This window comes from Episyrphus balteatus, chromosome 1, assembly GCF_945859705.1.
Source record: "Episyrphus balteatus chromosome 1, idEpiBalt1.1, whole genome shotgun sequence".
NCBI classification, from domain to species: Eukaryota; Metazoa; Arthropoda; class Insecta; order Diptera; family Syrphidae; genus Episyrphus; species Episyrphus balteatus.
Window position 1 is genome coordinate 138496431 of NC_079134.1, and position 25193 is coordinate 138521623.

Consider the following 25193-nt stretch of genomic DNA (forward strand, 5'->3'; position numbering starts at 1 on the left):
GATCAGCTGATAAAAGTAATGCCTTTGTTTATTGTGATTGCTATTCTGTTTTGCTGTTTGGGCAAGCTATCTTTCTCGTTCAAATAGGCACTCTAGACAAGCCCATCCGCAATAGCCTATCCAATATCTGATTGAACGCACCCATAAACATCCGCATAGCTCAAATTCAGACTTCTTTGCCTTGACAACAGAATGAGCATTTTCAATTTGGGCATCTGACATGACTTTAAAGTCAATAAGCCAAAAGATTTTATTGGAAATGATCTTTACAACGAACGTGATTAAATAGAGAATATGAATAAACCATAAATAAGATAATATAACATTTAAAATTATTATACAAAAAAAAAAAACTAAATAATATGAGAAAAGTTTTAGCTGCATTCTGAACATTAACGTTACCAATTCACTTTTATTTATTTTTTTAAATAGTATTCCTTTCGAGGTTTATATTGATTGTAATTATTTATTTATTTATTTATTTATTTATTTATGTGTATTTTAAAAAAAAAAGGTAAATTATATAGAACAAATGAAACAAATTGGCAAGGAATGGCTCAAGTTAAGAATGTTATTATTTTGTTACGAATATAAAATTTATAATGCGTTTCTTTATATATTTTTTTTTGTTTGTTTACAATATTTTCTCGTTTATTTATTTGTTTTTATAATTAGGTAAAATACATTTAAAATGTTGTTTTTATTTTTTCCTTATTTGATCCATTTTTTTCGACGACGACGAAGATGATGCAATTGTTTATCCTTTTTTCTTTTATAGAAACAAAAATAATTAAAAAATAATATGTACGTGTAGATCGTAGAGCCAATTTATTATCCTTTTTTTGTTTCTTAGTTTTGGTGACATTCTTTTTTTCTTTTTTTTTTTTGTATGTAACAGTATGATTTTTATTTCATTATAATTATTTTTATATTTATTTTAACTCGATTAGTTAAAAAAAAAACACACACATTCTTTGTTTCTTAGAGTGAACCTTTGTTGTTTTTTTTTTTTTGTTTTGTTTTACTATAAAAAGAAATATCCGAGTTTTTTTTTTTTGTTTTAATTTCCTATTATTTTTTGTTGTTCGATTTTATTTATTTTTTATTCCTCTTTTTTTTATATATATTTTTAGTTTCATTTTATAAATTAATTTTTTTTTTTTACTTAGTTAATAATATATGTATAATATATATATTTTGTTGTTATTTTTTTTAATTCCTAGTTCTTCTTTTATTTTGCTGTTTTTTTTTTTCTTCTTTCAATTGTTTTGTCAAAAAAAAAAAAATAATGAATTAAAATATAATTTTGTTGCGTTATAAAATTGTTAAATTTATATTTTTAAAATTTTTTTTTATTATATTTTATTTTGTTTGGTTTTTTTTTTGTTTTTAATTTTTTTTTTTTTCTTGAAAAAAAAAAGGAATTATGAAAATATTATAATCACAAAAATAGTTTTAACGATCCAAAACCAGTTCAGACCAAGTTATATTCTTTTAGATTTGACTGCAGAATTGTGTCCTTTACAGCTGCAAATACAAACCTTATATTTTCGGTGTCTAGATTGATGATTGGAAAGAGAAAAAAAAAAAAGGTATTAGAATATATTAAGATAAATTGATGATGAATTTTTTAATTATCTTCCTTCTCACACAAACATACACGCACAATCATCGCTTTTTTAAGTATATCATCTGTTGCTGATTACAATACGAGTTTTGTTTTTGATATAAACTTGCTGAAACACTGTTTTTAATTTATACATATACATTTTTTTTTTTTTTTTTGAAAAACTAAATCCTATTGAAAGTAAAAAAATGAAAATTGGTTCACTAGACGTTTAAATAGACATTCGTGTAGGTATGAATGGTAATTAAACACACATCTAACTTCTAAACTTAGAATTTGCTTAAGTCGATTTTAAAATCATAGCACTTTTTTTAATTTGGAAGTGAGGTGTATGTTTTATTTTTTATTTAAATCGAACTTTCGTTAAATTGGGATCTATTAGGGCCACAGGTTTTTTTTCAATCAAAACCGTTAGAGCCGTTGTTCAGAAATACAAATTCTGTATTGGCCATATGACAGCTAACGTTAATCTTGATCTTGAAAATATAATCTACCAACACTCATATCTACCAAGTTTAAACCAAATTGCTTCAGTGGTTTGGGCTGTAGCTTGAGATGGAGACCTAGACTTTCGCTCGAAAAAAAATATTTGGATGCGAATAATTCAGTAGCCAGACTTCGAAGAATATTTTGGTTTTCAGTTATAAATAAGGCTTTAAGAGACCTTTCTTTAGATATCTCAATCGATGAATTTGGTGGAAATTTTTTTAAGTGTACTTTTTTTCGGCAAGTGGTTAACCTTGATTTTTTCTCGAAAATTTGAAAAAAAATAATTTGTAATTTTTTTACCTAAATGCAGAGGCCTGATCACTGTGAATTAAAATCAAACCAATAGTAGTTTCGAGACTTTGGTCGGCAGATATCTGCCTCCGAATTTAGAAAAAAAAATATTTGGATGCGAATAATTCAGCAGCCAGAAATCCAAGAATCTTTTGGTTTTCAGTTATGAATAAGGCTTTAAAAGACTTTTCTTTAGATACCTCACTCGACTCTCATCACATATGTACATCTTCTATCGACTATCGTTTAGTCTTCGCTGAGACATATTTTGAAAATTAAATTACAAAACATGTATTATGAAAATTTTAATGAGAGTGGTCAATTTATTTCATATCATTAAAAAGACACTTACTGGAAAAGTGAATAGCTTTCAGGTTGCACCTCCTGAGTCCTGATATTATCGAAAATACCAGAGTCAAATTTCAGCACAAGGAGGAACTTTCTTCAAAGCAATAATATAAATCCGTGCATACGTGCGGTGCGGCCATAGAGGAAATTGGTGAAAATGACTGTATTTGTTACTGCTCTGTTTATAGTTTTGTTTTCATTGATCCTTTGTTCCTTTGGAAAACTCTAGTAGTGATAAAGTGATACAGAATTCTGGGTTTATGAAAGCTTACAAAGGAAGCTAGCTTGGAATATGCATTGAAAGTCTGCATTTTTATATGAATCGTGAAGGCAGAGGTCAACAATTTGAAATTTGATTTTTAAATCCAATATTATTGGTACTTTCTATATAACCAAAATAGAAAAAATTGACTTCTCTCAAAAATGGCTTTCTAATGGAACAAATCAGATCGTAACAAAACAGTAAGTTGCATTTATCTCAAATCTATGTACAAAAATAGATATGTTTGGTTAGGACAGTAGTACATTATATGGGCCAAAATACTGTTTAGTGCCTAAAAAGTTGTCCCTTTGGTTGAAATTCGTTTTTCTTGAAAGAAAAAGTACAAATTAGTAGAAAAACTATATATTAACATTATTTACATTATTTACAAGTTTGAAACCAAATTTTGGATTTAATTGTTTGCAAATCACGGTAACATTGTGGTTTATCTTGGTAACGCAGTGGTATTTAAAGTTTTAAAGCTGATTTTTGGTAACACAATGAAATAAACTAGAATATTTAAATTTTCTGTGATTTAATTTCATAGGAGACTTACGTTGTTTCTATAGTTTCAAATAGGAATATCGGAAAGCTTAATTATATGATTTTACAAATAACACTGAAATTTGCAGTAAAGTAATGCAGTTGTTTGTTCAAAAGTTCAAAACATCGGGGCAAATGTTATTTTATAATAGATTTTATTATAACCATTCTATGTCAACTAAAATAATATGAAAATATGTATATTGATAAAAATTTCCATATTTTTTTTTTTTTTTTTCAAAATTCACTGCCCTTATTAGGCATCAAAAAGTATTTTGGCTCATATGTCTAAAATTGTTGTTTTTGATTGGTTTCAAATTTTATTATTTAAAACGATTTCTAAATTTATCCTGAAATATATCTGGCTAAATAATTATGTATAATAGTTTTCTCTGGAAACAATCATTCAATCACAAAAACATACATACATACATAAAAGAAACTATAAGAAAAGGTTTATAAGTGTTTATGTTTTAAATTAATTTTATTTGTAATCACATTCCAACACAATATACAACAAATACATTTTGTTTAAGTTATCTCCCTCGTGTAAAATTGACTTTTAATTTATATACGAGTTATTATTGTTGTTTTTTGTATATAATTTAAATTTAATTTAATAAATGTGAATTTCTGTGTAGTTTAGTAGAATGTATTTTTTTTTTTTTTGGTTTGATTTAAATTTATTTTAAACTTTTAATGTTAAAAAATGAGAAATATATTATAATAAAATAATAAATAATAAATATTTTTTTTATTTTCTTCTCTTAACATTTTGTTTTTGTTTTGGTTCGTTATTTATTTATTTTTTTTTTTTTCAAGTTTTTATTAATTAAAATCACGCATGTAGTTTTGGACTTTTTGGAATTTAGCCTAAGTTGAACTCCTTCAATGCATTCTGCATAAGTGTATCTTTTACAGCGCAGAACACAAGCTTGATGTTTTCAGTGTCTAAAGGTGGTGGTGGTGGGTGTGGTTATTGGTATATATTGGGGGTTTTTGGAAGTTTGGATTGTTTATTATTTTAAATAGTTTTGGGGGGGTTGAAGTAGCAAATCCAAGGGTAGATATAAATAAATAAAAAATAATCAAATTTTATTTGATTTGGTAGGTAAAAAGATTTCTTTTATACATAAAGGGAAGCTTTATAGGCGTTAAACTAGCAAGTTTTTACTTCACATAATTACTCAACTGCAAATTTGAATTTCTAAATACACAACATTTAATATAATTCTTTTTTTCAGAATCTTACCTTTTATTTTGAAAGGGTTTAAAGTAGGTTCGTGTACCTAGATTTGAAGGAAGGCAAAAAACATAACCGTATTTTTTTATAAAGTTCAACGAGGACATGAAATTTACTGAGAAGTTGTTTTTAGTGCCCAAAGTTGAAGACGAACCAGCGAAGACGATTGATTTGGAATCAACAACTCTAAATGTTCATTCATTAACAAAACTCACAAATCATTTACATTTTTCAAATTCATTCACTCAAATTATTTAACATTCATTTTTTTTTTCATTTTTTTAAAGAACTTACCTGTAGCACAAGTAAAGTGAGAGTAAATTATTTTTTCGGAATCAGGATTCAAATCTACAAACATACGAAGAATGAACTCTCTGGCTGCTATTGCATCCCTTTGTGGACCTATGTTTTTAATAAATATACAAAAAAATAAGCAGAACTAGCATTACAATAATTCAAACTACAAGTAGTGCTTAATTCTATTTATATTGTGGATAAATAAAAAGGATTTGACGAAATAAAAAAAAAAGTAAAATAAAAATCAACAAATTATTCTAGCAAATAAGTTATACTATTAATTGAAAGGCTTTGTTTCTTTAAGTCTAGCATACAACAGCAGCAGCATACGTCTTCTATTTATTTTATTTCATTTGTTAACCTGTAGCAGTTGTAAAATGGGAATAACATTGACGTTCTGGATCGGGATTCGCTGATAGATATTTATTCAATATAAATGCTTTTGCCGCTGGTATATCACATTTAGCGCCTGTTTATGTTTAATTTGGTTTTTTGTTTTCAAAATTACATTGTTTTTTTTTTTTTTTTGTAAGTTTTATAAAAATGAATTAACTTAATATTTAAAATTAAATATATTTAAAAATTAAATATATTTAAAAAATATTAAATAAAAAAATTCTTACCGTCATACTCGGGGAAGTAGTCTACCAAATGCGAATACATAATTTTTTCTTCTAACAAATCTTTTTTGTTTAAGAAAAGAATAACTGATGAATTTTGGAACCATGGATACGTAATAATAGTTCTAAATAAAGCTTTTGATTCTTCCATACGATTCTGGAATTAAAGTAAATTTGATTTAGATGTTTTTCATTTAATTCACATAATAACAAATGATACACAAGTTTTAAAATTATACAATACATAAGATCGAACGAAAAGTTGCAACTTTGAAAAACAAACTCATGACCCGTACGGAAGAGTGAAATTTGTCAGTTCTGGTCCTTCTTCAATAAAGGCTTCCAAGAAACCACCTCTATAAGGCTTTTAAATACATAGATGTTTCAAAAAATGTTAACTTAAGTTTTCTAAGTGTTCTTATTACCACCTGCTGATACTCAGTAATAAATCTTAATTACTGAGTTTGCATTGTCACATATTTGACGAGAAATGTGGAGAGCTACTTAATAAATATGTGCTAATTTATGTTTGTAGATATTGGCTTAGACCCTCTTTTGCAACCAACCGTCTGGTAATGAACGTTATCTAATGGAATTAGAAATAAGAAGTACAAAAGTAAAAAGCAAACAAAATAAGCTTCGTCCATTTTTAAATTCTTTGAATTACGATTGCAAATAACTCAGAAACTTTTGATTTTCATTTATCAATAAAGTTTAAAGAGGCCTTTCTTTTGATGTCTAACTCGAGGATTTGTGGAATTTTTTTTAAATACATTTTTTTCCGGAAGTCCAAAATCAAAAAAAAATACCTAAATGAAAGTATGTTCAAAGACTTATCATTAAATCTAAAAAAAAAACCTGTTCTCTTTATGAATAAAGAGAAAATACCACTTTTCAAATTCTTTTTGTATAGAAAAAAACTCTCTCTTCTTCTTTCCACAACAGGATATTTGACTCTTGAAATAATAATTTTACTCAGAGTTCCTTTTTAAATAGTGTCTTCCAATTCCAGCAGTTGAAGCATATCATAGTTAATGCCACCATTTTTCAGGTTTTCCCAAAAACTTACCAACAAGTTCCAGTTTATTGAATTAGAGAACTTAAGTTTACGGGTAACAACTTTTTTTTTGCTCTCTTTGGACGTCTTGTCTACATAATGTCATTCAAATCTTGTGTATCATTTTAGTTAATTTTAGTACATACCTCATTTTCAGATTCGAATAAAATTTGATCATACTCTGAGAGAGCGACCAAGAAAATAATTGAAGTTACATTTTCAAAACAATGAATCCATTTTCTTCTTTCTGATCGCTGACCGCCTACGTCCACCATCCTGTTTTAGAATTATTTGAAAGGAAGAATACATTAATATTTGATATTACACAGAAATATAATTTAAAAAAAAATTAGATACCGCCAATTTTACTTATACTCTAAATGCAACTATGTTATTTTTTGTTTAATAAGCAAACAATGAATGTTACAAACATTTTTTAACGAAAAAAAAAAAAAAAAAACATACACAACATACATAAAATTGTACAAAAAAAAGCAAAAAATGATGATAAATTAAGCATTGTTAATAGAAAATAAGCAAATTTTGTTTTTGTTTTATAAATGTAAATTTCTACTTCTGGCCAAATGTACTGAATATACTACCTACAAACCACATATTTCTAGCCTCTATCATTTTTTCTTATGCTGTTATTATTTTTAGTTAAACAAAATATTAATTTATACCTAAATACGATTCCATCTAAATCGAATGGATATTCTAGAATTCCTGTAGTGGGAACTCGAGCACGTAAAATATCTTGTTCTGTTGGTAAGAAATCGGGTTTCTCGATACGTGGCAGATCACTTAAGTAACTAATAAGTAATAACAAAAAATAAATGTTAAAATAACAAAATCAAGAGAAGCAGATAATTACAATTTTTTTAATCAAAATTCGATAATTATTTAAAAAAAAAAAAGATCAAATCGTGATACCGACATAATCTTCAAAATTATCAAAATAAAATATAATAAATAATCCTCCGTTTTTGCATGTCAAATAGAATGTAATCTATTCGATACGGAAATCTTTTAAAGTAAATCCCTCCCCCGGGCTTAAAAATTGTTAAAATTAAGAGTTTTTTTCTAGATATCATGTAATTTGAAGATTTAATGTTTTATTTGCTAAAAGAATTATTTTTCTTCATTGTGGAATAATTTTTTTTGACTCTGAATTTTTAGCAAGATCAACGCATTCAATTATGTATTTAACATTTCAAGTTATATTCAAATTTTATGGAACATTAGAGTATACCCACATAGAGTTGAACATTGGGTATTTATTGAACATTTTGATTTTGGATTATTCCATGTTTAACGTTAAATAAATGTAAATATCGTAGTAATCGTTATTTTCTGAAGTTAAGGCTTTCCACTTCTTAGTGATTGTATCAGAAATTGAAACATTAGTTGCTTTCAACCTGGTTTCTCGCGGCAGCTATGACAACTAAGTGCACGATCAAGTTTTACACCTGCTGCCATACGAAGCATCTTCATCTCAGAAGAACAATTTTCATTCTTTTTTATGATCTTTCTAAATATCAAAATATTGACCAATTCCCATTATTTTTACTATTTAAAAGAAATTCCTCATTTAAATCAGGCGACAAAATTATTCGATTTGTTCAAGATGTAATTTCTCCCCGTTCTGATAAACTAAGTTCCTTGAATGTCTCTTTCTTCTTCAAGTTTGGGTCACTCCGATCGGTTTTTTTTTTGATTTTTTTTTTTACAAAAATTATGTTCTTTCTTTACCACAGTTAACATTTTGTTGAAACCAATTTACGGCAGATATTCATCGCTAACAAATTATATGTAAACAAATATTGTATACAAATATTGGTCTTAAACAAGTACCATAAGTTTTCTTATATATGATTTTAAAATGGATTATGCAATTAAATACAAATATTTCTTTTAGCCCTAACTCTAAAATGTTTCCCAAAAAAAAAAAAAAAAAAAAAAAATACTTTAAACTAAATCCTATTAGTAACTTGCGGCCTCTTTGATATCAGCAACTTCTCTTGGCTAAACAAAATACATAGCAGTTGAAAAGACTCTCTAAACAAATATAGTCTATTGTTTGATTAATTGCTCTAAGATTTATCATCTATCTGCTATTTGCATTGAAACAAGTCCATATAAATTATGAACATGAATCAGCCAGCATAAAAATTATAACTAAACTAAACTCATAAATATATTTAATAAAATACAAACATGCAAAAATTCATTTAAAAAAAAAACTATTTATACTTTTCTGGAACAAGACAAAACAGAAAAAAAAAAACTATTAAAACTTTTATTGTAAACTAACATAACTAAACATTCTTCATTTCGCCTTATTCGAAAAATAAATTTAGTATGATATTTATATGGCACATATACAAAAAAAAAAAAAAAAAAAGACACGTAAAAATGTTTGGAAGCAAAATCAACATAAACCTCAGTTTAGTTTCTTTTGAATTATATTTATGTGTTATTCACCCCTATTGTGGTTGTCGATGCGGTCGACTGCTTGAAAAGTGTGAATTTGCAACATAATTTTTGGCGATAAATAATCGTCGCATTGGTTTAAGGATATTAAAAACTAACACGATTCTTTTTATAAGGAGTAATGAAATAAATAAACAAAATCAAAATTGAGATTAAAATTTAACTATTTAGCTGAATCTGTAAGTTGGTATTGGACTGTAATTCTACAGTCAATGTCACACTTAACAATAACCACAATAGTAAGTGATAGTATGCTTAAACCCGAAAATCTGCATATAGCAAGGGAATTTAATAAATTATTATTATACATTGCATATTGAAAATTGGATATACATACTTTTTCTTGTTTTGTTTTTATTAATGGGACTCAATTTAAGTAAAAATATACAATTCAAAGTGTTTCAGTAAATTTTTAATTAAAATTTTATTAAAACACTACCTTTCTTTTCAATTCTATAAAAAAAGGGTCTTTTAAAGCGCTTCTATCCTTTATATCATTGACAAGCATAAATTCCATTGAAGTTTGGAAATATGAACAGAAACGGGTAATGCATTCTACATTCAGGTTGTGCTGTTTTCGAAAGAATCTCTCCATATCATAATGGCCTGTAAGGAGTAAGGAGCTAAATTGCAAATCAATGTGCTTCTATCAACTTGGAAACTATTACCCAATGCATTAAGCTGTCGTTGCAGCATTTTTATAAAGAATAGGCATAGATCAAGGACAAAGATGATGGAATATCATCATTTATCATTTTATTTAGTTCTTTGTTCATTCTAAATAGGTGTATTAAGTAGGTACCTAAGTAGAAATGGTTTGCCCATGCCCAGAACAACTGCCAGCCGCGTAACGACCTGTAACGCTGACGTTCGCTATACTTTGTTCCGACTCACATTAAAAGATCTCTATGAGCTCAGACATCTAAGGTGAGCGATCTTGGTTTTTACCCAAAGCCATTGAATTAAAACGGATACCAAAAAGTAAATAAAATATTAATTGTATTAATTGTGGGATGCGCGGCTAAGTTATCTCTGACAAATTGAATGTAGAAAAGTACAACTTTTTGTTATTCAATGAAGTTTTTATGTTCTGAACTGTTCTAATTTTACCGCTCAATGACGCTGCCTGGAACATTTCAGAACAGGATTTTCTGTTCTTGCTCTTTATTTCAATCAGGTTAGAACAGATTCGTGGAAGCTGTCAAATATGTTTGCTGTTGTTTTCTGTTCTAACGTTTCTCCCGAAACTGCCATGTCCTGTTTTTATCTAAGTAATCGTATTTTCTCGTTCAATACAACTTGTTTATTTTCACTTAGTATTTTTTGCTATTTCATTGTAACAAGTTTCAAGAAAATTACTAAATTTTAGCAACTTGGTTCTAAAATAATAATTCTAGGATCCATATCGAATTATTGATTCATGGAACTCCATAGCATTACCAGAAGGCGTAGATTATGCAGGAGTTATAATCAAAGTTCATGGAAGTCGACTCTATATGGCTTAATTAATCAGTAGTCTGGATGAAAAATATAGAGAAAGATATAAGGAAAAGACCTCAAGATCCCTATATCAGGCTCAAAAATTTAAGACATTTTGTAAAACTTTTTATGATGCAATGTGTAATTTTTTTTTATATTCTCCTAACTTTATGCAAATTTTTGAGAGCCACTGTCATAACAACAAAGCAGCCAAAGACAAACATTTTCTTTTTTTTTTAATATGTTTTAGTTAGAAAAAACACAAAATGGAAACAAAAAGTTAGTAATAGTTCTGAATTGAAGATAAATTAAAAAAAAAAAAAAACAAATGGAAACCATACGCCATGCATGTATAATTTTTGTTTGTTTTGTAAATTAAGAAAGTTAGTTGCAAACAAAATGGTTTAATTGTTTCGGTTCATAACACATAATTTGAATCGTAATGAGATACCTAAATCGTATCTCTTCTAAATCGAATGGATATTCAATGATCCCCGTTGTTGGTACTCGAACCCTTAATATATCTTGTTCGGTTGGTAAGTAATTTTTTCCAGCCACTCGATCAATTTCTATCAGATAACTGTTGGGATTGAGATTTTTTTTTGTTAAACGTATATAAAATAATGTTGAAGGATTAATTATAAATAAATAAATAATCGTCGCATTCGTTTAAGGATATTAAAAACTAACACGATTCTTTTCATAAGGAGTAATGAAATAAATAAACAAAATCAAAACTGAGATTAAAATTGAACTAACTATTTAGCTGAATCTGTAAGTTGGTATTCTCTTCTTCGATCGTAACATTCTTGAATACCAACGTCCGCCCAAAGATTCTTTATAGCTGAGACATAGGGATCTTCAAATGTGGCGACTGTTTCATAATCTATCGACGTTATCAGCTCAGCAGCTTCCTGCAATAGAATTAAATAAATTTAAAAATTTGTTTTTATATTTTTGTTTAGTTTATTTGGATACGAATACTTACAACCATTTCTGGTGAACCATATTGAATTTTTAACATATCCATGGCTTTTATCATCGATTGCATGGCCATGAATATATTTTGGTAGACTAATTTGATATAACCTCTTTTATCTTCGTCGGAGTAACCACTGCCGTGAATAATACGCATCTGTTTGATGAAGGTGGATTTACCAGATTCACCAGTTCCTTTAAAGAAAAATACAAGAATTAAAATTGTAATAAATATGAATTAAATCTACTTTAACAATCCGTAAATAGATGGTTAATAATATTCATTAAAAGTCTTCCGTGTATGGCTAAGGTTTTTTATTGAACGCTAGGAAATTGATTACCACATTCGGTTCGATTATATGGTGGCCCTAAGTTAAGAATCAAATAATATACATAACTGGTCGACAACGAAAATAGAGCTTGAACCAAACCCTACTTTTCTAAGGGATTTTTTGTTTTTTTGCAGACCAGTATATTTATAAACTGAGGAAAGTACAGGTCAGCGCTAGTTTTGGCATAGAAGAGGCAAATGACTTTGATACTAGATTCTTCAAGACAGCTGTCTTTACTGATGGTTCAATGATGGAAATTGTATGAATAATGGGAATAGATACATTCTGCCATTCGGATTAACTGAATATTCGAATGCCCAATTTCCCTGTGCAGAATAACTGACACTTAGACTGATTCGATGCTTTTTGCCGCTAGCCTAACAGATAGTCAGAATTTGACTATACGAATGGGCCAGACTCTAACGTCACTTGTAGAAAGAATTAACATTCCCCTAAATTATAATCTGAACGCACTAAAGGGGTTTTGGTTACCCTTAATATGTATTTACAAAGTACGAGCGTTAGGAAAAGGGGGAAGGTTTAAAAAGAAATGCCGATACACATTGGTCATGAAGTTCTGAGCATGGGAAGGAAAAACTGAGGCGGCTAATGAATTCCACATTCTCGTAGTACGATTAAATAAAGAATCTCTGTACTTGAAAGTACATCAGATATTGGGCTCAATGGTAAACTGATGAGGATTCCTTGAAATACGAGTATTGCTGTTGAATTGCTTCAGAGGAGGAATGCAGCTAACTATTTCATTTGAACATACAAAAAATTACTATAAAATAAGGACACGCATGTCAGGCGGCGCTCAAAAGATAAGACTTGCATCTGTAATGGATTTATCACCTATCAGGCGAGAAGTTTAGCTATCTCGAAAAAACTAACAAAAGAAGTGTCATTGTAAACGAGGAGCTTTGGAACCGAAGATGTAGTTCAGTTCCGAATATTTTTTACAAATGACCGAAAATGTACCTGTGGGTCATTTTGTTGCCGTAATATTTATGTTATGAAGTTATAAAGGACAAAATATATAATATATTTAGTCCAATTAAAAGTACTGTCCCACATGCAATAAATCTAAGCTTATGACCTAGTTAGAAACCCAGAAAATACCTAAAAGTTTCAATCAGGTGCTGGACACATTCCAATACCAGAGCATACGGCGAAGAATGAAATCTCCCAAAACAATATCGTTGTGACAAGCAGGAAAAATAGAAGGTACTCCCTTTTTCTCTGTCACTTTCTTGCTCAAGTTTGATCTTGGCCTTTCGGGAAATAATATAATTGATCTGATCTGCTTCCCAAATGAACAAAATTGGATATACGTCACTTTTTGTTCAAAATGCCTTCAAAAATTTTGTTTGTAGCCCTTAAATGTTTTGCGTTTGCTGTAGTCCTAGCATTGAAGTTACCAAGATGGGTACAATAGAACTCTTTCGTAATCAGATTTGTTTTTTGTTAAACCATACAATACAATATACAATCAAAATGGATCAGCTATTGCAGAATGTGGCCTCTTTTTTTATACTTTTTCAATAAAAGTGGATCGCAAACTATAATTAGAAACCTTATAATATGAGGCTTCTTAATTAAAGATTACAAAATGCCGTATTTTGTTGTCTTATTCATAATGACTAACACTTTACTTAAAATCTATTTTAGAAATGTGTAGCACGTTATTTTTATTAAAAACAAAAACAAAAAAAGTCTCAATTACGATTTAACGAAAAAGAAAATCTCATAACGTAGTGGCATGTGTGAAACCTTACAGGTTAGCAAAAACCAACCACCTATTATAATCTCTTATGCTATAAATATTTTTTAAAATAATTTCGGTCTTTTCAGGAAAATTGTTTTGAACAGTTCAAAAATTGGAAGTTATTGCCGTTCAATATGGATTCGATCGATCAAGGCTTTTCAGTCATAAAGTTTAGATTTTCATTTATCATTGTAATATATCACAAAAAAAAATATTAAAAATTATTTTTATTTTAAGTGGAGCGAAACGCTTTGGAGTTGAGGTCACTTGAACTTTAAAACTGAACTGAAATAAATCTACAGAGGAGTGAAAGAATTTTTGCTTTATTAATTTTGTTTGAAGTATGTTGTTCAATTCTGAAAAAAGACCCCGTATAGACAATTTGAAATGGCATCGGTTTATGAAACCTGCGTCTGATAGCATCCCACATAAGTAGTTGTTTTGCCACAATGATTCACGCTTGCTTATCATGTCTTGCAGAATTTGTAAGTGGGACTGCTTAAGAGGTCTAGGTTTCTGGACAGTTTTCCAGTTAAAGCTCTTACTCTTCTGCGGTGTTTTTTGTACTAGAATCTAGATGATGCAGGATTTCATACTTCCAAAAGCCGTGTCGGTAAACTCATGGCCAATTAAGGCTGTTGTTTCTCCTATATTCTTAAAAGCAATGGTAATGTACCTTGACAGTATTTGTGATGAAAAATATTTAATAGCTTTGTATGGTATCTATTTCTGCTTGAATATGCTGTTAATCAGAAATTGTGATTCTAGATTTAAAGATAAATGCACCAGTTCCTTCGGCTCAAAATGTAAACAATTTTTTTTTGTATTATTGAAAGGAAGGACATAATATCGGTGAATTGGAATTCAGTGAACAAGAATCTTTATGCCCATTCTCTTTTGTAAATGTCACTAGTATCATAGCTATTTGAAAATAACAAACTGAAAGTTATTACTGTATTGTGTTCCACGATATTCGTGGTTTCCTGTAGTCTCGAAACTCAGTAAGTAAAAATGAACAAGTACATGTTAATAGAAATGTGACTAATATAAATATGAGTACTAGTGTGGTCCACGTTATAAGGCAAAAAAATAAACCATATAATTCATTAGTTCCCCACGCATTATTTTGCTTCAGACATCAATACCAACACATGCTGAAAGTTTTAGCCCTCAAAAGTAAAAGGAAGAGGGCGCTCATCAGCCTTGGAATATTAGACTTTGTTACCCTTACCTTACCCCTAATATCTGATTATATTGTATTAGGACTTGGCTTGAGGTTGGAATTTGGCTTAAACATGATAAGCACGCATGTTAACGACAACCATGTAAATGATTTTCGTGTTTCTTTGGTTTTGAGTCACTAGCTCGTATTTCACTGATTAATTCTGTTTTGTTAACTTTAAGCAAAAAATACTTACAGACGAATTTAAATGAACAAAAATTATTATCTGTGAAAATATCACTTAACTATTGGTTTTTTATGAAAAACTTTACCACATCATAACTTAATCCACTTGATAAATCAAAACAAGAGTTAATTACTAGGCATGAGGACCCAGCTATAACAGCATGTGAGCAAAAACTTTTAGCTTGTTGAGCGCCCACTTACACTTCACCTAAAAAGCTGAAATTTCACGTGTGTAATACAAAACACATATGCAACCAATTTTTGAGTGGGGAACAACGGAAATATAAAAACCAAAAAATTGGACCACCCTAATGAGTACTTTTAAACAGTTCTTAACTCAAGACAACTTACAAAAACTACATTATCGAATTCGTTGATGGCTCCATTTAATTTCGATGATTTTAGAACTTAGAGTAAGTCAGAGACTTATATGTATAAGTCGCAAAATTAATTCAGAAGTAAAACAATGAATCACAGCGAAAACCACTGGTGCTAGCTGGGGCACAAAAGCTGAGCCAGCCTTTCATTTCAACCTACATATATCCGATGGAGAACTCTCAGAGAAAGCCCTCAAAGTAAGGTTCTGTAGAAGTCGTTATGAGACCGTGTCAAGGAAACCTATTACGGAGCTAATATCCAATCTACCTAGAGAAAACAGACGTTTTAAACGCTTTGGATCTAGCTTAGGCTAGATCTGCTTGGTCGTTTGGCATGTTGTAATGTTTGACCATCTCTTGTTTGTTGCCTTGGTTTTTGAACCGTCCATGTAGAAATGAATTCATATCTCAGAAACTCTTTATTATCCCATGCAGATCTATTCGGAATGGTGACTTCATAGAAATTTGGGATTTTTAAACCTAATTTATAGGAAAACTGGTCAACTTTTTAAGGTAATTTTGTAATTATATTTTATTTAATAACGGTTAGGACCATTTTTTTGTTTTCAAAACTTTTTTTTAATTAAGTAATGAGATATCGAAATTTAATGTTTATCAACTATCGATTGATAGTTGTAAATCGCAATAAGGCTGTATGCATTCACAAGAGACCTTTGGCTTCTAAATTCTCCATGACATTGGAGTGGAATAAAATTTTAGGAAATTTCCTACTACATTTTCAATGTTATTTTTGTTTTTTTTTTTGCTGTTATTGAAGCATTTATTTAATTTATTAAAAACCTCATCTTCAGTAAGGTAATTATTTGAAATTATGACTTTTCACGATGTAAATGTTAAAAGATTAAGGGGGATTTCGTACGTTCCTATTATAGTAAATGCAGTCAGAGGGTGTACTGTCAATCAATCTGATCATCCTACTACATTGCTAAATTGATAAGTTTTTAAAAGAAACAAATTTGATCAAAAAATCTTTACTGCATCTTTCTCTCTATGATACAGAGTCTGGGTGAAATCACCTAGCTTCAAGTTTACATTATAATATTGGTTCTGTCAGGTGTTCTGTTAAAGTGTCTTCCTATTCCTATTTTCCTAAACAACAAAAAATAGGTATATTCATTGGAGAAGATTCATCAAACTTACCCAGTAGCAACAATTTAAGTTCTCGTCTGGCATCTCGTTTGTCGCGACGTAATTGCCTTTCGATTTCTTGATTGATGCGCTTCTGTTCCTTCGCCTCTTCAGATAAACAGCACTCCATGCTAACTGAATATTAATATACCGCTATCCCGTTGTATAAAATCGCCTCGCCAATCTGCAGTTCCACTCTAACATGCACTGTTTTTTTTCTATATTTTTATTTATTTATTTTTTTTAATTCTCTGATAGTTGTCAGTTAACAATATAATTTTATATTGTTTATTGGTTTATTGTATTTTCGATCCAAGATTTGAAAAGTTTATTTTCGTTCCACAAAAAAATCACTTTTCCAATTTTTTGTTATTTTTCAAGTTATGTAAGTTTTAATCCAAAACTATGTTTTAGGTGGGTTGTTTTGTGTGTTTATCAAAAAATGACTTATCCTTTCTTATCACACTCTAACTTCAACAACAACAACAAACACGAAGGGACACACACTCCGATTAGCATTCCAGAACATCTGTAAAAAATATTTCAAAAACAAGATTTTTTTAATTTCCGTTTTTTTGTTTTTCTAATTATTTTTTTTTATTTTTGTATCAATTAAATGGAAAACATAGTTTTAAGTTTAGTTTTTAGAATTATTTGGGAAAATGCTAAAAAAAAACAAATGCAAATCAAACCGAGAGATGTGTTTACTCGGAGACAGCGCGAAACATTATGACAAAGTTGGTAGTTGTAAAAATTTATGCGACACTGTCTTGTTCTCCGCTAAAGAAAGACTCTAACATAACCGAATTTGTTAGCAGCTTACCGTGCTAGATAGGGCTTCCTAGAGTCACGTCACGATAATATAATCCAATTGTTTCAATAGCAAGGTCGAGACGTAGGAAATGTTTGTTTTTTTTTTTTTTTTTTTTTTTTGGTTCAAAAATAAACACACTATAGTCTCCAAAGCAATTGGTCATATAGAAACAAAACACAATTTTCAAAAAACTACCACTCAGATTTTATAAAGACACAAGTTAACCATAATATTGCAAGTTAAGAATATGGAAATACGATTCCCAAGCCTATTACCTATGTGAATCTTCATTTCACAATAATTGGACAAATACTTGATCTAAGGCCAATGCCAGGATTAAGATGTTTTTTTTTTAAGCAAGCAATACCCAGTGACTTGAGGTAATTTAATATGACCATTGGAGTATGTATTTTATTTGTTTTTTTTTTTTTCATTTGTTGTTAAAGCTAACGGTTTAGGCGTTGCAAAGTCTATATTCACCCCTACCCCAGCCCTACTCTTGTTCTCACGTTCTTTCATATATAACGTGTCTTATTGATTTTTGTATTCTTAAATCTAATTAATACAATATATGAACACACTTAAGCTTTGTGTGCTGGCGATATGGCGATGCAGTAGGGAAAATTTTGTTTTGTTATAAACAATAATTTTAGCACATTTGCACCATTGGAAACTATGAAAAAACTATGTTCATGATGTGTTAGATAGAGTTGATGCGAAAAACAACACAAAATTATATTTTCGCTGTGATAATGATAATAAAGACATTTTTGTTGTGCGAGGGACCAAATTTGTTTGTACTGACAATGAGTGGAATGATTTTTGTTTCAATGCAAATGTGTTTTGCAGGTGATGATGCGAAAATGTGTGAAATATAGCCTTCACACATTCAGATCAACTATATTCATGATTTAATTTCTGGAAAATGATTTTGTATAAAACTTTGGAAAAATGAATAGCAAGATAATTGTTAATGATTTAGTAATTTTTGCTCATTTTTACATCTTTTCTTAAGCTGCATTATTTCTTTATTTGGATAAAAAGTACTTAACTGGAATATAAACTGCTTATGTGCTACTATTTCAACTTTTTAAAATTTTCCAGAAATATTTATATCAAATTTTAATAATTTGGATTCAGTTTCTTTCTAGCAGCTCTGGTTTTTGAAATATTTAATTTTTCACATTTGGTTGCATGTTCATACAAATTATTAAGTTTTCCTTATTTTGAGCGTTCATTCAAATTTTCCAGAAAATTTTATATTAAACGCAATGGGGCATATTCAATTCATAGTCGTTTTTAGACCCAAGTTTATCATAGACTGGAGTTTATCCAATGTTATTTAAATAGGACAAACTCAAGTCCTTCTTAAAAGTGGCTAAGACAGCGTCTATGGGCCAATGTTTTAAGGGTCAGTTAGTCTAAAAATCATATTTATTTCTCCCTAGGAGCTCTATTTTTTTTAATAATATTTACGTTCTTCATATTTTGGGGGTAATTTCACACTTTCACACCAGTTTCTTTCTAGGAGCTCTAGTTTTTTAGATATTTCCATTTATCACATTTTGGTAGTAATTTATTACTATTTTTACTTGCGATATAGGTACTATATATCAAGTTATACAAAAAAAAAAGTTGAGATAGCATGCCAAAAAAGTGGGTCCCGGAAGTCTGTCTGTCCGTCCGTCAGTCTGTCTGTCTGTAAACGAAGCTACAGCCTAAACGGATAGACCGATTGATGGTATGTAGCATTATTTGGCGACTCTCCAGAGGGGTTTTTGGAATTAATTTTTTTGGACCAAAAATAACGGTACTTGTCATATACCGATTTTAGTAAAATTGAAATTGTTCAAAAACGGCTAAAACGATTTTATTTAAAAAATTCAAATGTAAGTTGTTTAAAGACAAGGTCTAACTCCTAATAAAAAATTTTTTTTTGAAAATCATTATTAACGGCACCTGCCATAGAACCGTTTTTTTCAAATCCGATTATCTCCGAAACTGCTTATTCGATTTCAACGAAACTTTTTGTGAAAAAGCATTTATATAATTTTAATATAAATCAAAATATTTTTGGATTTAAAAAAAAAATTTGAAAATTTTTTTTTGAAAAATCAAGTTTTCGAAAACGGGACATTGTAATTTTGTTTTTAGACGTTGATTAGTGATTTCTACAAAATGACATACCAATTTTATTTTAAAACTTTTTTTCCAAAAAATTATTTATAAAAAATTAGTTTTTTAAAAACGGCTCTAACGATTTTGAAAATTTTTTTTCTAAAAATGCATCTTAATATACATATCAATCAAAACTGCATACTTGTAATTGAAATTGTGTATGTGATGGGCAGTGTTATTTCCGATTAGGTTATGTTCAACTAAGTGTGATTTAGCAAGTAGGTTTAAGTTCGTACTAACCGTTAGGTAGAACTTAGCTGTTTATGTTGAACTTAAATCTTTAAGTTCCTATCGTATGAGCAAATAGGATTAAGTGAAACTTTAAAATTTAAGAGTTTTTTGGGTATAAATTAAACATTTGCTTATATAATATACACTGTAATTCAGCAACAATTTAAATTTTTTGACTATTGTGGATATTCGAATGAAAAATTATGTTAGACCCGCAGCAACGAGGGTTGTAGTTTTCGTGGATGGTGAATTAAGACATTTTTAGATTGCTTTACCTCTAAACACTTTCCGGGATTTCCGTCAGAAAATTTAGAGAGAATCAATATTACACCAACACCAGTCTCAAGCGTAAAATAGTTTCACACTTCGATAACCATTCGAAAGGGAAAGAAAATTTTAAAAAATTGGTTTCGTATGTTAGATTCAAAATTCATTTTCTGAAATAAAGTCACCACAGAGTGGTATTAACAACGCCACTACTTGTCAACCAAATACATCGACTTTTGTATATTTAGAGTTTTCTGATACCTATTTAACCTTATTTAACCTTAGTACAGTTAGCACCCATCGCCCTATGTGCAAACAATTTAATTTGGCCCAAAATACACCACCGAAACCAAAAATTACAACTAATATTTTTCTATTATTTAAAAAAATTATTTTTTTGTTTTTGGATGAGCCTGCATGACTGAAGGGATTTAGGTCCATTTTCTTCACTCGGAGTTGAGCAAAACTTGAGAATTTTTATATTAAAAATTCTCAAGTTATGTTCAACTCCGAGTGAAGAAAATGGACCTTAGTCTTTCGGGATTTGAATTAGTAGACTACAATGTATTCAATATTTAAGTACAAATGTACTTTAAAACTTAAAACAGTAATGTCGCTCAACTGAAAAACATTTTTGTCCATGTCCATGCATTTACATTATAATAATAAACAATCAGTCACCCTTAGTATGAATGCACAAAACTACTTCGTGATTTGAAACTTGTCCGGTAAGCATTTAAAGAGAATCTCTGAACAGAGTCCAATTACTTAAACAAAACAAAAACAAACAAAAAAAAAATAATCTATACTGCCTGTCTGTCTGTTAATTACTTTACATATATAATTCTCTACCAAAGCTTGTTCGAAAAACTAAACTGATAAGATTCAATTGGAATTTTAAGCAGCCACACAGATTATTATTGTAGGTGCAATTTCCGTTGTAATCGCATTATAAAGAGTTCACAAATAATCACAATCTTTATTATCAACTTATTCAAACAACTGTCATTACTCATTTTATAAATCAAATACTAATATAATCTCTGTCGCAGAATGCATCTCTAACGATATCCATCATCTCTTCGAAAAAAAAAAATTACCTCATTCCTACTATCTACCTACTTAATAAATTCTCTAAAACCAAGTACCAGCTTTTCAATGTTTTCCAAGGGTGACAAAGTATATTCATTACATATTTTGTCCATGATATTCAAAATGCAACATAAATTTCAATAGCTCTTAACAACTTGTCACTTTCTCGTCCATAAACACTGATGATGGTCATTCGAGGTCACATGGATTTATGTAATGAACTGGAAATACAATCTAATCTCTGCATTTGCTTCCGAGGAGGAAGCATTTTTGCATTATTGCAGCATTGTTTAAACAAACACAAACAAAAAAAAAAAACAACCATGACAAAGGTTGTGTATAGAACAAAATAAATTTTACCTTAACGTAACACATGGTCAAAGACAAAATGAAGAAGCCTTATTAACGAAAATCGTTATAGCCACAGAGGGAAACACGTGAAAATGATTTCTAGAACATTGCACTGCCCTGTATTGGTTTGGTACTAAGTTTAACGTTTGTTTCCCTTCGGACTTGAGTCCATATCGATTGACATTTGAAGCCCATGATCATGATTTTCTTCGCTTTTTACATTTCCTATTAACCTTCAATAAGGATTTTTTATGTTTTAGTTGACTTTTTTAAGCTTGATTTCAAAGCCTTGTCTTTGGGTAGGTTAAAATGGGAATGCAACAGGTATTTTGTTGAGGAAAGACGATATCACTCGTTACGAATAAAATCTTAAAGGCTTGTTTATTGATAACTGAACGAAATCAATCCTTTTAAGGGATACTCCGTTCGTCTTAGTATCAGTACAAGAACTTTAATGGAGACCATTTAACCATTATGCCGAGTGCGATTCAAGATTCTATCGAACCGTTAGGCGATCAAAGAATTGACAGAACGATCATTCGAAAAAAGGACGTCCAATCCTGACTTTCTATTCACTGTCCTGAATAAAGGTCGCCCTAATGAAGGAGGTATTTTGGTTATTAACTCAAAAAGACGATAGCTTCGCTTGAGAACTGGTCTACTACTAAATTGAATGATCTTTTGTGGTTTTAAATCAAGAACATACTTGAGTATGCCTACTCGACACCAAGTTTTTCTAAAACCTGGTTAATCTGAATAGGTTTTGTGAAAGCATTCTGATCTTAATGTTGTATCTCCTTACTATTAAGCAAAATGTCGACCAGAAGTATATAATTCTAATGGAGAGAAACTATGGCGGTCAATTACATCTTGCTATTAAATTAATTGTATCTAATTTACTGAAATTAAATAACAAAAAAAAAAAAAAAAAAAAAACAAAAAGAAAATAATAAACTAAAATTCATTTTGTTTAAAAATTACAAATTCCTCACTTGGCAGCTTATCAGACAAAATTAGTGATTTTATTGCATATTGTCGGTCGAGGAGTTCGATGAAATATTTATTGTTTTTTTTTTTATATTTTTATTCATTTTTTTTTTTTTTGCAAAGAAGGAACGTGTCATTTATAAATATTTATATAATAGTGAACTTAAATAAAAAAAAATGTCGTTAAATGGCTTTGAATAGAAGATGATATGGAAAATATATAAATTTCCTGTCACCTAAGCGCCTTCGCATACGAAATCATTTTTTTGAATATTATTAAAAAAAAAATTAATCACGTCCATACAATACTATACAGACAATTATTTTAATTATACATACATAACATAGGTACTTATGTATTTTGCATTAAAGATAATGTCAATTTTAATTTAAGAAATAAGTGTTGTTTAATTAGGAATAAATAGTGCAAATTGTAATTAGTCGAGTCAAATTAGACATAAAATTTGTAAAATCTCGGAATCCAGGGAAAGTCGATGCATCTGAAAAACGAGTATAGGGCTGCATTATAAAAGGGTCAAATAAGAAAGTTAAAAAAAAAAAATTTCACCGCTCTCGATTACAACAGTTTTTATGGACCGTTAACTGTCATTCCGTATGCAAGCGTCAATCGGAATTGCTGTCTCATTTTAGATTTTGATCAAACTTCTCTAGGACTGTAAGGAAGCAAATCCATGATGATTTAATTTTAAGTTGCGTGGTTTCCCCGCTACCCGCATTCGAACTTTTTCAGAAGGTCATTTTTATGTTATTATAGCTTTGCGTCTACTAAAGATATCTTTTTGTTTGAAACGCCATTTTAAAGCTTAAGAGTAGTAATTTTTGAATATATATTAAAAAATTACGTAATAATTATCCCTGAATTAAAAATAATTTTTGAAAAACTGGTAATTTTGCTGATTTTTCATGGTTTTTGACTGGCTCCAGAACCTTGGCTATTATATGTAGGAAGCTTATACTTACCAAATATTAAATATAGATATTTTTCAACAAAATAAATCTAAAATGAACTCGATGGCTGTACTCCTTATGCAAAAATTTTAAGTTCAAAGTATTGAGTATTTTAAAAAAGCTAATTTTTATACTGTCATTTTCTACGATTTGACCAGGGATGGGACTTTGCTGCAATTGCAGTAGATCTACTGCATTTTTTTCAAGAAACAAATCCACTGCCTTTAAATAAAATCTACTGCACTTTTTGTTTTAAAATAAATCAGCGATTTTCATGTGAACAAGATTTCACCCGAAAAAATTCATTTTTTCAATTTTACTTTTACCCTATTATAAGTTCCGTGCGGAAAGTTCTTCACGTTCAGAAAACTCCCCGTAGTTTGAACTTTTTTTTCAGGTAATGAGTGAAGTAGTCGACAGCAGGGGCGTACACTCCCTTGGGGCAAGCGGGGCGGTGACCCGGGGCCCCGACCGACCCCAAGGCCCCCACTGGAAACAATGCAGAGAAGGAAACTGTTAGTATAAATTGAGTTACGAAGTAACCAGGGAGACAAATTATGTCATTCAGTGTAATGTATAATGCATTGGTGTCCACACAATATATGTATATTGATTTTAAAAAAAGGTTACCCCAGGGGCCCCAAAAAAAATAAACTGCTTTTATAATTTTATCTTAGGGCCCAAAAAATATTACTTGAAAAATCTTTGCCACTACAAATAATACATTAGGGGCCCCAAAAAAGCAAAAAAATATTATTTGAGGATCCTCAAAAGTGGTTCAAAACAATCAAATGGAAAATTAAATATAAATTCAGGGGCCCCAACATAAATACATCAGGGCCAAAAATAAAAACATTACGTTATTGGTGGTATTCCAAATATTACTTCAGAACAGAGGCCCCAATACCTATTAATTCTTGGCTCCAAAAAAATTGTATTATATTTCAGGGGCCTCTAAGCACTTAATTTTGGGGCTCTAAAAATAATTTTTCAGAGGCCCCAAAATAAAAAAAATTATGCCTGATGATGGAAAATAAAATATGTATTTATTACTTCAGAACACATGCCCCAAGAACTATCAATTCTTAGCTAAAAAATTTTATTTTAGGGGTCTCTAAATATTTAATTTTGGGGGCCCCTAGTACAAGTGTTTACTACTTTTATGAGAGACATTTTAAGTAAGTATAGCAAAGCGCATTACGAACATATTAAAACATTAAAATAAACCTAAAAAGCCATACAAAAAAAAACGTATGGCGTATACGTAATTTTTTTTTTTAACTAAGGTTCCCCCAAATATCAAAGGGGCCCCAAAATTTAGTCTTACCCCCGGGCCCCGGCGACTCAACGTACGCCACTGGTCGACAGGTCTTTTCTAACTAAAATTTTAGTGACGCACAAGGAACTAGTTTTGCCGAAAATATAAATTCCATTCGGGGGAAAATTACAATATATTTTTAATTTCTATGCGAACAAAAATGTTTCGGGTTCACGTGAATCTCATGTTAAAATGTTATGAACATATTATTTTTGTTTGATCGTA

General features: G+C 29.7%; 1 protein-coding gene across 7 annotated transcripts in view; it reads right to left on the reverse strand.

The window, feature by feature from the left end:
* Window positions 1-694: 694 nt before the first annotated feature.
* The window catches only part of LOC129913003 (G protein alpha q subunit), a 38656-nt gene continuing 14157 nt past the window's right edge, over window positions 695-25193 (reverse strand). For 2 of the 7 annotated variants that reach the window (XM_055991314.1, XM_055991341.1), the window contains 8 exons: window positions 16774-17290; window positions 11738-11922; window positions 11509-11663; window positions 11201-11329; window positions 6924-7053; window positions 5724-5877; window positions 5098-5205; window positions 695-1557 (listed from right to left, as the gene is read on the reverse strand). In XM_055991314.1, coding sequence (XP_055847289.1) covers window positions 1475-1557; window positions 5098-5205; window positions 5724-5877; window positions 6924-7053; window positions 11201-11329; window positions 11509-11663; window positions 11738-11922; window positions 16774-16891 — 1062 coding nt within the window. In that variant the 5' untranslated portion in view covers window positions 16892-17290 and the 3' untranslated portion in view covers window positions 695-1474. Of the gene's footprint in view, window positions 1558-4351; window positions 4512-5097; window positions 5206-5461; window positions 5570-5723; window positions 5878-6923; window positions 7054-7460; window positions 7590-11200; window positions 11330-11508; window positions 11664-11737; window positions 11923-16773; window positions 17291-17453; window positions 17552-25193 lie in introns of those variants that run through there. The other 5 variants (XM_055991369.1, XM_055991360.1, XM_055991333.1 and 2 more) reach the window with 5 other exon arrangements.